Below are 12589 nucleotides of genomic sequence, written 5' to 3' on the forward strand. Positions count from 1 at the left end.
AAGTATTCTAAATATATGCGCTAACCCATATTGCTATGTTGTTACAAAAATAAAAATGAGGGGATGAAGAATCCCAAAATAAAAAATTGGATTTAAGGGTACTCCACTGCAAGACATCTTATCCCCTATCCCCCCAACCCCCCCCCCCCCCCCACGCGATCTCCCGCAGCACCCTGTGTTCTAAACAAAGGCTGGATTCCTGTGGCAGTGGTCGTGATGTCACGGCCACGCCCCCTCCATTCATGTCTATGGGAGGGGGCGTGTCGGCCGACACGCCCCCTCCCATAGACATGAATTGAGGGGTGTGGCGTGACATCAGAAGGGGGCGTCACCGTGACTTCTCGACCTCTGGCTCCGAGCGTTCTGAACAGAATGTTCAAAACGCTGGAGCACCGGGGTACTCCTTTAAATGGATACATTATCATTAGAATTAGAGCCTCTTTGTCCTGATGTGATGTTTTTTTTTTCCCGTACAGGTTCATGAAGGCACTGAGCTATGCCTCTCTAGATAAAGAAGACTTATTAAGCCCTATAAACCAAAACACGCTTCAGCGCTCGTCCTCTGTCCGCTCCATGGTGTCCAATGCAGCCTTCGGCAGTTCAGACGATTATATCGGCTTAGCTTTACCTATGGATATCAACGACATGTTCCAGGTAAGTCATTTCGTTTATGTCCCACTCTGACCGGTTATACTGCAAATGTGTTTAAGGGGAACTCCGCCCCTAGACATCTTATCCCCTATCCAAAGGATGTCTGATCGCGGGGGTCCTACCGCTTGGGACCCCCGCGATCTCTGCTGCGGCACCCCGCTGTCATCACTGTACAGAGCAAACTCGCTCTGTGCGTAATGATGGGCGATACACGGGCGGAGCATTATGGTGTCACCGCTCCGCCCCCTTGTGACGTCATGGCCAGCGCCCTCATGACGTCACGTCCCGCCCCCTCAATACAAGTCTATGGGAGGGGGCGTGGCGGTCGTCACGCCCCCTCCCATACACTTGCATTAAGGAGGCGGGCAGTGACGTCACGAGGGGGCGGAGCCATGACACCACAATGCTCCGGCCCCTGTATCATTACGCACAGAGCGAGTTTGCAGTGATGACAGCGGGCCGCCGCAGCCGAGATCGCGGGGGTCCCCAGCGGCAGGACCCCTGCGATCAGACATCTTATCCTTTTGGATAGGGGATAAGATGTCTAGGGCGGAGTACCCCTTTTAATGGTTTTGGCTCATCGAGAACTTTCTTGCTGATATTTGCAGGTAAAGGAAACCCCTTATTTTCAGAAGACTGTGCTGTCAAATGAGGAGCGTGCTGCTAAAGTGTTTGCTCCTGAAGTAGGAGGTACAGTAAACATTTTGTTATAAACTCTACTGCTAAGTGGAGATGATCGGATGTGTGATGGAAGACGTTTGTATGGTGATAAGGGCCATTAAAAAAAAATGGAGACCTTAACCCCTTTTGGCACTGCTCAGAGATTTCGGTTACTGAAAATCAAAATGCAACATTTCGCATTGATGTTAATGGTTTTTTAAGAATGAACAGACATTTCTTTTAGAAGGGGGGCCCCAATGTCACGATTACAATCTTTTCAAATGTATCTGTGACAAAGTTTCCAAGACACAGCAAAAGTAAATTGATCCTCCCCCTCCCCCCCTTTCCAAAAAAAAGCCAAGCCCCTAAATGAATTCATACCCCAGACATCAAACGCCAAGGTTACTTCAGACCCCAAATCAAAGATTAATTCAGACCAAGAAATTAATTGATTAATTCAGACCCCAGAACAAAAATATCAATTCAGACCCCAGACCAGGGGATTATTTTAGACCCCAAACCAGGGGATTATTTTAGACCCCAGACCAGGAGATTAATTCAGACCCCGGAATAGGAGACTATTTTAGACTCCAGACCAAAACATTATTTCAAACCGTAGAACAGGAGACTCAGACTCCAGACCCAGATATAAATTCAGACCCCATACCAGGAGATTAAGACCCCAGACGTTGATATGAATTCAGATCCCAGACCAGGAGATTAAGACCCCCAAACCAGGAGATTCAGACCCAGATATGAATTCAGGCTTCGGACTATGAGATTCATACTCCAGACCTAGATATGAATTCAGATCTCAGAGCAGGAAATGAATTCAGACCATAGACCAGGAGACTCAGACCCAGATATGAATTCCGACCCCAGACCAAGAGATTAAGACCCATATGTGAATTCAGACCCCAGACCTAGATATGAATTCAGACCCCAGACCAGGAGATTCACACCCCGGACCAAGAGATTAATTCAGACCAAGAGATATATTCAAACCCCAGACAGAAAGAGGAATTTAGACCCCAGATCTAGAGATTAATTCAGACCAAAAGATTTAAAGGAGTTTTCTGGGCAGGATACAAATGTTTTCCTGAGCTGGGGGATTGTATAAAAATAATAAACATGCTATACACACTTAACTCCGATACCCCTCAACTGCCACACTTACAACCCAGGTCCTCTTCTGGTGACCGATTCTTCCAAGTTCTGTGTCCTCCCCTGCTCATCCAATCAGTGGCTGTGTTCCAATAGTAAAAAAAATATAACTAGTATAACATTCCCGAGCTCACCATTAAAGGGGTACTCCGCTGCTCAGCCTTTGGAACAAACTGTTCCAAACGCTGAGCAGTGGAGTACCCCTTTAATAGATAAAATGCACTGTCCGTATCTCAAATCCAAACGTAGGCCAGACGCGTTTCAGGACTGCCTTAGGTCCTTTCCTCGGCCTCACCTGGAATATGCTGTTCAGTTTTGGTCACCTGTCCATAAAAGGGACACTGTGGAGCTGGAAAGGGTGCAGAGACGCGCGACTAAACTAATATGGGGCATGGAACATCTTAGCTATGAGGAGCGATTAAAGGAGTTACAATTGTTTAGTCTTGAGAAGAGACGTTTAAGGGGGGATATGATAAATGTATATAAGTATATAAATGGCCCATACAAAAAATATGGAGAAAAACTGTTCCAGGTTAAACCCTCCCAAAGGACAAGGGGGCACTCCCTCCGTCTGGAGAAGAAAAGGTTTAGTCTAAAGAGGCGACACGCCTTCTTTACCGTGAGGACTGTGAATTTATGGAACGGTCTACCTCAGGAACTGGTCACAGCAGCAACAATTAATAGCATCAAAACAGGGTTAGATACATTCCTGAAACAAAATAACATTAATGCTTATGAAGAAATATAAAATCCCTTCCCCAATATCGCACCACACCCCTACCCTTCAATTCCCTGGTTGAACTTGATGGACATATGTCTTTTTTCGACCGTACTAACTATGTAAGAATACAAAATAACTCATACCACATTGCTTTTATGTGTATAAAAATCACCTATCAATTAATTGCATATGTTGCCCTAAAAATCCTCATATAACATGTGGGCTGGATTTTAGAATTGTATATAACTTGAATGGACGTGGGAAAACATGCCCTACCATAGATATATGTGAACAATGACCAAGCGAAATTCTATGACATATCACTAAATTTATAGTAATGAATATAGCAGCCCCTAAATAATAATAAAATTCATACTCCAGAATAGCAGTAGGAATAAAAAATAAACAAAAATCAATGAATCAAAATAAAATTTTTAAATATAATAAAAACATTATAAAAATTATTTAAAAAATGATAAATGTAAGAAAATACAAAATCTGTATATAAAACTCAGTGTGTGTATATGTTCCAGCATCACGTCCAAACGGCTAAGGATATTAACATGAAACTTGGCCACGTGTAACTTATATGTCAACAACAAACATAGGATAGGTGATTTAACCCTTACTCACCCCCATTTGCCAGGGTCAGGGTTTTTGTTTAAAGTCCCATGCAAGTCTATGGGAAATATATGTTACTGCATAACTTCCAAACGGCTGGAGATATTTTGATAATACTTGGTCACATGTTACTTATATGTCCACCTAAAATATAGGATAGTTATTTAATTTAACCCTTAACTACCCCAATTTGTGAGGGTCGGGGTTTTTGTTTAAAGTCCCATGCAAATCAATGGGAAATATATGTTCTGACATAACTTCTGTACGGCTGGAGATATTTCAATAATACCCGGTCACATGTTACTTATATGTCAAATAAAAATATATAATAGTTAAATTAACCCTTAACTACATCCTTATATAAAAGATGGGTTTGTGTTTCAAGTCTACATCTCCTGGTGAATGTGTCAGTCTGGCTTGCAAGCCACACCCCATCTCACAAAGACACGCCCACTGTTTAAGCCCCACCCCTTTTATTATCTACCCTTTTTGTGCATTAATCTGGCTTGCAAATCACACCCAGTCCCACAAAGCCACATCCCCTTCTATTTTCAGCTTACAGTATCTTCATCACAAATCAGTCCCACCTGAGTACAGGATATGAGGATGGGGCATGAGGATGGGATATAAGGACGGTATATGAGGTCGGAATATGAAGACTGGATGTGATGACGGGATCGGGATGGGAGGTTGGGATGGGAGGTTGGGATGGGAGGTTGGGATGGGAGGTTGGGATGGGAGGTTGGGATGGGAGGTTGGGATGGGAGGTTGGGATGGGAGGTTGGGATGGGAGGTCGGGATGGGAGGTCGGGATGGGAGGTCGGGATGGGAGGACAAGATGGGAGGACAAGATGGGAGGACAAGATGGGAGGACAAGATGGGAGGACAAGACGGGAGGACAAGACGGGAGGACAAGATATGAGGACGGGATATGGGGTTGGGATATGACAATTCATGAGAATGGGATATGAACTCAAAAGCTTCCTCTTTGTTGATTTTCCTCCCCAACAAGGATTAGGAAGGAAAAATCGGGCAACGCTGGGTACTCAGCTAGTGTATGTGTATATATATATATATATATATATATATATATATATATATATATAACTCAATGTGTGTGTGTATGTTCCAGCATCACTTCCAAAACATTAAAGATATTAACATGAAACTTGGCACACATGTTACTATATGTCAAAAAACAAACATAGGATAGGTGATTTAACCCTTATTCACCCCCATTTGCAAGAGTTGGGGTTTTTATTTTAGAGTCCCATACAAGTCTATGGGAAATATATGTTACTGCATAAGTTCCAAACAGCTGGAGATATTTTGATAATACTTGGTGACATGTTACTTATATGTCAAGTAAAAATATATAATAGTTAAATTAACCCCTAACCTGCCCCCATATGTGAAGGATGTGGTTTTTGTTTCAAGTTCCATGCAAGTACTGTATATAGGACTTCTGGTGCCTTACTCCACAAGCTCCGCTCTGCATCTCCTGGTGAATGCATCAGTCCGGCTGGTAAGCCACACCCTCCCTGCATGCCATGTCCCATCTCACAAAGACACGCCAACATTTTAAGCCACACCCCCTTTATCTTCAGCTTACAATATCTTTACCACAACGCAGCCCCACCTGAGGACGGGATATGAGCATTAGAAATGAGGATTAGCTATGAGGACGGGATATGGGGGTGGGATACGAGGTCGGGATATGAGGACGCGGTATGAGCTCTGGATATGGGGACGAGATATGAAGAAGGGGTATAGGGATGGGATATGAGGTCGGGATATGAGGACGTGGTATGAGGTCGGGATATGAAGAAGGGGTATAAGGATGGGATATGAGGACAGGATATAGGAACGGCATATGGGGTCGAGATATGAGAACAAAATATGAGGAGGGGATTTGGGGTCGGGATATGAGGAGAGGATATGGAGTCAGGATTCAGGGATGGGATAGGAGGACAAAAGCTTCCTCCTTTGTTGCTTTTCCTTCCCCACAAGGATAATGTAGGAAAAACCAGGCAGCGCCGTGTACTCAGCTAGTGTAATATATAACGTGAAAATAAATAAAAAATAATGCTAAAATGAAAAAAATAATACATAAATATAAATAAAAATAGAGATAAAAATAATATGACATAAATATCTTCATTGTAATCCAACAACAAATGTGAGAATCGACATAGAAGTCTGTCACTGGTTGGCTGATGAAGTCCTGTGGGGTTGGGACAACACAGAACCAGCAGAGCACTGGCAGTGTCGGGACAGCAGCCCAGTTGGGAAATGCCTATATAACATAAACATTAGATCACTGGTGGAAGCATTTGTAAATGGCCATAAAATGTATCCCAAGAGCGCCTCCTGTAGGATCTGTACACCATCTAGCTGAGATGGACACTACATAAGGGAACCCCCTACTCCAACTGGCCTCTCCAGGAACTGATGCTCAATGGCACCTAACTTCTAATTGTTGCCTGCAGGGATTTTTCATTGTTTTCTAGACTTTCATTCTGTTGACGTGTATTCCAATCGATTTGTCCTTTTTGCAGGTATTACCGGATCTGGGGTGAAAAGCCCTTACCAAGCTTTGCGGCAACAATTCAGTATTACAGAAATAATGAACTCCAGTCGCTCAGATGCCTCTCAGTTCCTGGAAAACATGGAAGACACGGGCCTGCAGGAGCATACGGACGATAACTGCCTGTACTGCGTGGGAATCCGCATCTTGGGTTACAGCAGTAGCCTGGTCAGTGAATACAGCCGGTTAGGTAAGACCGTGGCTCTAAGGGTGCGTTCACACCACCGTCTGTCCCCGTTTTTTTCCCCCGTCTAGGTTCCATTACTGCTTGTAAACAAGATCAGAAACGGTTGTAAAATAATGCCATTAATGTCAATGAGATTTCTTTTACAATCTCTTCACATCCGTTTGCACCCGTCTGCGCTCGTTTCCGTTTTTTTTTTTTACGGGAGAGAAGACGTTGCATGCAGTATTTTTTCTCCCGTCAAAAAAACGGAGGAAAAAACGTATACTGTAAATTTAACATTGGAGTCTAAGGAAACCGGATGAGCCTTTAATGTCATCCGTTTGCATCCGTTTTTTCAATCCGTTGCATCCGTTTTTTGATCCATTTTTACTTCTGAGCATGCTCAGAACGAAAAAAATAAATACATTTTTTGGTTTCTTAACTGAACAATAACGGATCCAAATGGATACAAACAGATAGCATCCGTTTGCATCCGTTATTGTCCGTTTTTTTTAATTTTTTTTAAAGTCCGTTTTTTTTTTTTGACGGCGCAACTTTATGGACGGGTGAGAACCTCTCGAGTGCAGACAGGATTTTACATACCTTGTACTGTAAACTGTAGCATTATACGTCAGCTATTCTAGTGGACATGTCTGTAATATAGTACTGGGGGGACTTCCGAAGATAGCCAGGTGAATACCATGGAGCAGTGTTTCCCAACCAGGGTGCCTCCAGCTGTGGCAAAAGTACAACTCCCAGCATGCCTGGACAACCTTCGGCTGTCCGGGCATGCTGGAAGTTGTACTTTTGCAACAGCTTGAGGCACCCTGGTTGGGAAACAAGTGACCTCCATACTTTTGATCGGTGGGGGTCAGACCACCATGGTTCAAAGAGTTTCCCCCCATGCTGTAGATAGGTTTTAACTTTGACCCTTTTAACATCTTAATGACTGACCATTCGCCTTTATTATGGCAAATGGCAGTCATTGCATTATAAGCTGAGCCCTTTCTATATGCAACAGATGTCGGCTGTCTATTACAGCTGTCTGCAGCTTACATAAGAGAGTAAACTACAGATGCCGCCCTTGTCAGGGGTCCCATCGGAACTCCTGCAATCATGTGTGCCAGTCGGTTACTATAGTAGTGGGAGGCCTTGAGGACTCCTTAGTCTGCCATAGGGAGATCTTCTACAGTTTTCCTCAGGCAGGCTGTACTAGATCATCACCAATTTGACAGTAATATGGCAGTGAACTGTAAAAGCAATCTAATTATTGCTTATATCGCCACTTTTGGAAATGTCCAAACTAAAAAATTTTATCCCACTGTAAACCGCATACATTTTTTTTTGGTCACAGTACGTTCCAGAAAAAGTGTAATAAAAAGTGTTAAAGTGATACCTAAATGGTACAGATAAAAAGTACATCATACAGCTCCGTAGACGAAAAAAAAAAAAAAAAAAAAGTTATAGGGGTCGGAATATGGTGATTCAAAGCATATTTATATATTTTTTAGCCCATCTAAAGTAACTAAACTTACCGAAAATCATATAAATTGAGTTTCACCGTAACAGATAACATGTAAATTTTCAGCAAAAACGAAATCCCTCAAAAGGGATTATTGCGCGTGAAAAAAAAAAGTTATAGAAAATGTGAAGTTAAATTGGCACTGTTAGATTATTTTGAATATTTAATAAAGGAAACTGCTCCTGAAAATTCCACCACTAGGGGTCCCCATACCTACTGGGACACTAACCATTCCTGCAGCAGCATCATGGATAAGGCTGGATGGGCAGACACACCAATCACCTCCCACCACCACCCCAAGGAGGGACACGCCCCCTCCCACCCCACACTAATCACCTCCCACCACCACAAACGAAAGATATGCCCCCTTCCCAGCACACACCAATCACCTCCCACCTCTACAAGGGAGGGACATGCCAACCCCCACCCACACCAATCGCCTACCACCACCACAAGGGAGGGACACGCCCCCTCCCACCACACACCATTCACCTCCCACCACCGAAAACAAGGGACATGCCCCCACACACCAATCACCTCCCACATCTACAAGGGAGGGACATGCCCCCCCACCAATATCAATCACCTCCCACCACCACAAAGGAGGGACACTCCCCCTCCTACCACACACCAATCACCTACCACCACCACGGAGGGACACGCCCCCTCCCACCACACACCAATCACCTCCCACCACCACAAGGGAGGGATACACCCCCTTCCACCACACACCAATAACCTCCCACAACCACAAGGGAGGGACACGCCCTCTTCCACCATACACCAATAACCTTGTGGTTGTGGTAGGTGATTGGTGTGTGGTGGGAGGGGGTGTGTCCCTCCCTTGTGGTGGTGGGAGGTGATTGGTGTGTGGTGGGAGGGGGCATGTCCCTCCCTTGCAGAGGTGGGAGGTGATTGGTGGGAGGGGGCGTGTCCCTCTTTGTGGTAGTGGGAGGTGATTGGTGTGTGGTAGGAGGGTGTGTGTCCCTCCTTGTGGTGGGAGGTGATTGATGTGTGGTGGGAGGTGATTGGTGTGTCTGCTCATGCTGCCTTATCCATTAGTCATCTCTTGTCCATGACTCATGGACAAACCTGATGCTACTGCAGGGCTGGTTCGTGGCCCAGTAGTTATGGGGACCCCTTGTGGTGGGATTTTCAGGAGTCATTTTCTTTCTTCCAAAAAAAACAAAACTTTACTAAATATTTGAAAAAACAACCATATTACAAAAGGTCTTTATTTTTCATCAGTAACAACATAGACAAATATTTTGGATCTGACAGCACCCATATAAAGTTATCAAATGAGGGCTTCATCTCATTTATACAAATTTGAGAAGGTCAGCATAGGAGCGTAGACAAATCCCCTTTTAGTTTTTGGTGTTTCTTTGAGGGACACCACCATAAAGAATGAATGTGTCATTTCCCCCCTTTCATTATTTCATACATTACACACCTATCCTACATTTTCGCACATTAATAGTTGCTCAGTTCTTTCTTTGCCCACATCCTATGTATACTATGAGGCAGTGGTCTTAAAACTGTGACCCTCCAGATGTTGCAAAACATCAACTCCCTGCATGCTCGGACAGCCAACGGCTGTCCGGGCATGCTGGGAGTTGAAGTTTTGCAACATCTGGAGGGCCACTGTTTGAGACCACTGCTAGAAGGGGGGTAGCTCCTGTAGCCACAGGAAGTCCCGACTTTCACAAAGGAGCACCCCCATATTTGGACACAAGGTTCACACTACACCACTGATACTTCTCCTATTATAAAGACATGAAGTGATATTGTTCCTTCCTTTTATATTGTATCACGATTGTATTTGCTCATTGTCCATTTCACTCCTATTCAGCCTTGACTCCATTGTTTATCCCTCAGACTTTCCTGACATTCCATATTCTGACTGGTGTGCCCATAGCATCCCCAATCATTTAGAGGTGGTGTCCCATTCTTCCAAGTGTTCTGGAATTTCAGGGTGTAGTGATGGTGTTTCCCAGGGCTCTGCAAGCAGCACCAAAAGTACAGAGCTAGTTCTAGGTAAGTGGCCGCACTCGTCGTCATCGTTATGTTTCGATTGTCCGTTTTTACTGTATTAATCTGCTGACAAAATTATTCATTGTGTTTGTGCTGTATTCTTGCACTTAAAGTGATACTCCAGGGAACTAAAACCATAGCCCATCCTTTCCCTCTCATCAACCTATATAATTGTTTAAATACCATTAATTAGCTATATAGATATATCTATCTCATCTATCTATCTCATATCTATATATCTCATATCTATATATCTCATATCTATATCATATCTATCTATCTCATATCTATCTATCTCATATCTATCTGTCTATCTCATATCTATCTATCTCATATCTATCTATCTCATATCTATCTATCTCATATCTATCTGTCTATCTCATATCTATCTATCTCATATCTATCTATCTCATATCTATCTATCTCATATCTATCTATCTCATATCTATCTATCTCATATCTATCTATCTCATATCTATCTATCTCATATCTATCTATCTCATATCTATCTATCTCATATCTATCTATCTCATATCTATCTATCTCATATCTATCTCTCACTCATATCTATCTCTCACTCATATCTATCTCTCACTCATATCTATCTATCTATCTATTTCATATCTACCTACCTATCTATCTCATATTTATCTATCTCATATCTATCTACCTCATATCTATCTACCTCATATCTATCTCATATATCTATCTCATATCTATCTATCTATCTCATATCTATCTATCCATCTTATATCTATCTTATATCTATCTATCTATCTTATATCTATCTCATATCTATCTTATATCTATCTCATATCTATCTATCTTTCTCATATCTATCTATCTCATATCTATCTATCTCATATCTATCTCATATCTATCTATCTCATATCTATCTATCTCATATCTATCTATCTATCTCATATCTATCTATCTATCTCATATCTATCTCATATCTATCTCATATCTATCTATCTCATATCTATCTCATATCTATCTATCTATCTCATATCTATCTACAATACAGAAATTTAGGTGCACTACTGTGGTAGATGTATACAATGACATTGGCTATCCCTCAACACTGATGTTAAAATTGAGACATCCGCCAGTGTATCCTTATATGAAGGACACACCAGAGCCCGCACACCAACGCCAAGGTTTCTCAAATTGGTGCGAGACCTAACGCTAACCTACCTGTGCTTGTTAAGCAAAACAGGGGCCAGTGGGCAATTACGGCAGCATTCGGTCAACTCACAACTTCCTCCCAGATACCCTCCAGCGTGACTGAGCACACATACAATGGGAGGAGGGAGGCAAGCTGAAAGCCCCACCTGAGTTGGCTAATATGGGTGCCTGGCCTCACAGGTGCTTCCTTAATGCTGCCTTGTGCTCTGCTCTGGTGTGTCCTTCATATAAGGATACACTGGCGAATGTCTCAATTTTAACATCAGTGTTGAGGGATAGCCAATGTCATTGTATACATCTACCACAGTAGTGTACCCATATTCCTGTATTGTATTCTAATTGTTACACATCCACACCGTTTATCTGGTGTAGGATTCTATTGTGGCACTTGTAGTCCGCTGCAGGCATCCTCCATTGTATGCATTTTTATGCTGGGGATCGCCCCTAGCAACGGACTACAAGGGCGGGATCTGCTCCCCCAGTATAAATGCACAACTGCATTTGGGGTTGAGCACCTCCAGCCATTTGAGACCACGTTTTTTGTTGTTTGCTCATATCTATCTATCTATCTCATATCTATCTCTCTCATATATATCTATCTCATATATATCTATCTTATATCTATCTATCTCATATCTATAGATCTATCTCATATCTATCTATCTCATATATATCTATCTTATATCTATCTATCTCATATCTATAGATCTATCTCATATCTATCTATCTCATATCTATCTATCTCATATCTATAGATCTATCTCATATCTATCTATCTCATATCTATCTCATATCTATCTATCTCATATCTATCTATCTCCTATCTATAGATCTATCTCATATCTATCTATCTCATATCTATCTATCTCATATCTATCTATCTCCTATCTATAGATCTATCTCATATCTATCTATCTCATATCTATCTATATAGATCATATCTATTTATCTCATACATATCCATCCATCTATCTAATATTTAGTTCTTGTTTAATTCAAATAGGTCCAAAATTTTGAATTCAGTTTTTTTATAATGTATATTTAATAAGCCGCATATAAAAGATTAATGTATATTTTCTGCACAGGAGGGAAATCCATTCCTGAAGATACACCCGTGTGCCGAATATTGCTGCGGAAGGAAGTGTTAAGACTTGTCATAAATTTAAGTAGTTCTGTAGGAACAAAGGGTCACGAAACCGGACTTCTAACGTAAGATATTATCATATCCATATCATTGTATCTTCTTATAGGAATATTTGGCTGTAAATGAGTTAT

At 42.2% G+C, this 12589-nt stretch overlaps 1 protein-coding gene across 2 annotated transcripts in view; it reads left to right on the plus strand.

The window, feature by feature from the left end:
• The window catches only part of RICTOR (RPTOR independent companion of MTOR complex 2), a 200969-nt gene that overhangs the window by 183233 nt on the left and 5147 nt on the right, over positions 1-12589 (plus strand). The window contains exons 32-36 of one of the 2 annotated variants that reach the window (XM_056546097.1): positions 477-654; positions 1260-1341; positions 6376-6594; positions 9971-10129; positions 12400-12523. In XM_056546097.1, coding sequence (XP_056402072.1) covers positions 477-654; positions 1260-1341; positions 6376-6594; positions 9971-10129; positions 12400-12523 — 762 coding nt within the window. The remainder of the gene's footprint in view (positions 1-476; positions 655-1259; positions 1342-6375; positions 6595-9970; positions 10130-12399; positions 12524-12589) is intronic. The other variant, XM_056546101.1, reaches the window with a different exon arrangement.

Source organism: Hyla sarda, chromosome 1 (assembly GCF_029499605.1).
Source record: "Hyla sarda isolate aHylSar1 chromosome 1, aHylSar1.hap1, whole genome shotgun sequence".
NCBI lineage: Eukaryota > Metazoa > Chordata > Amphibia > Anura > Hylidae > Hyla > Hyla sarda.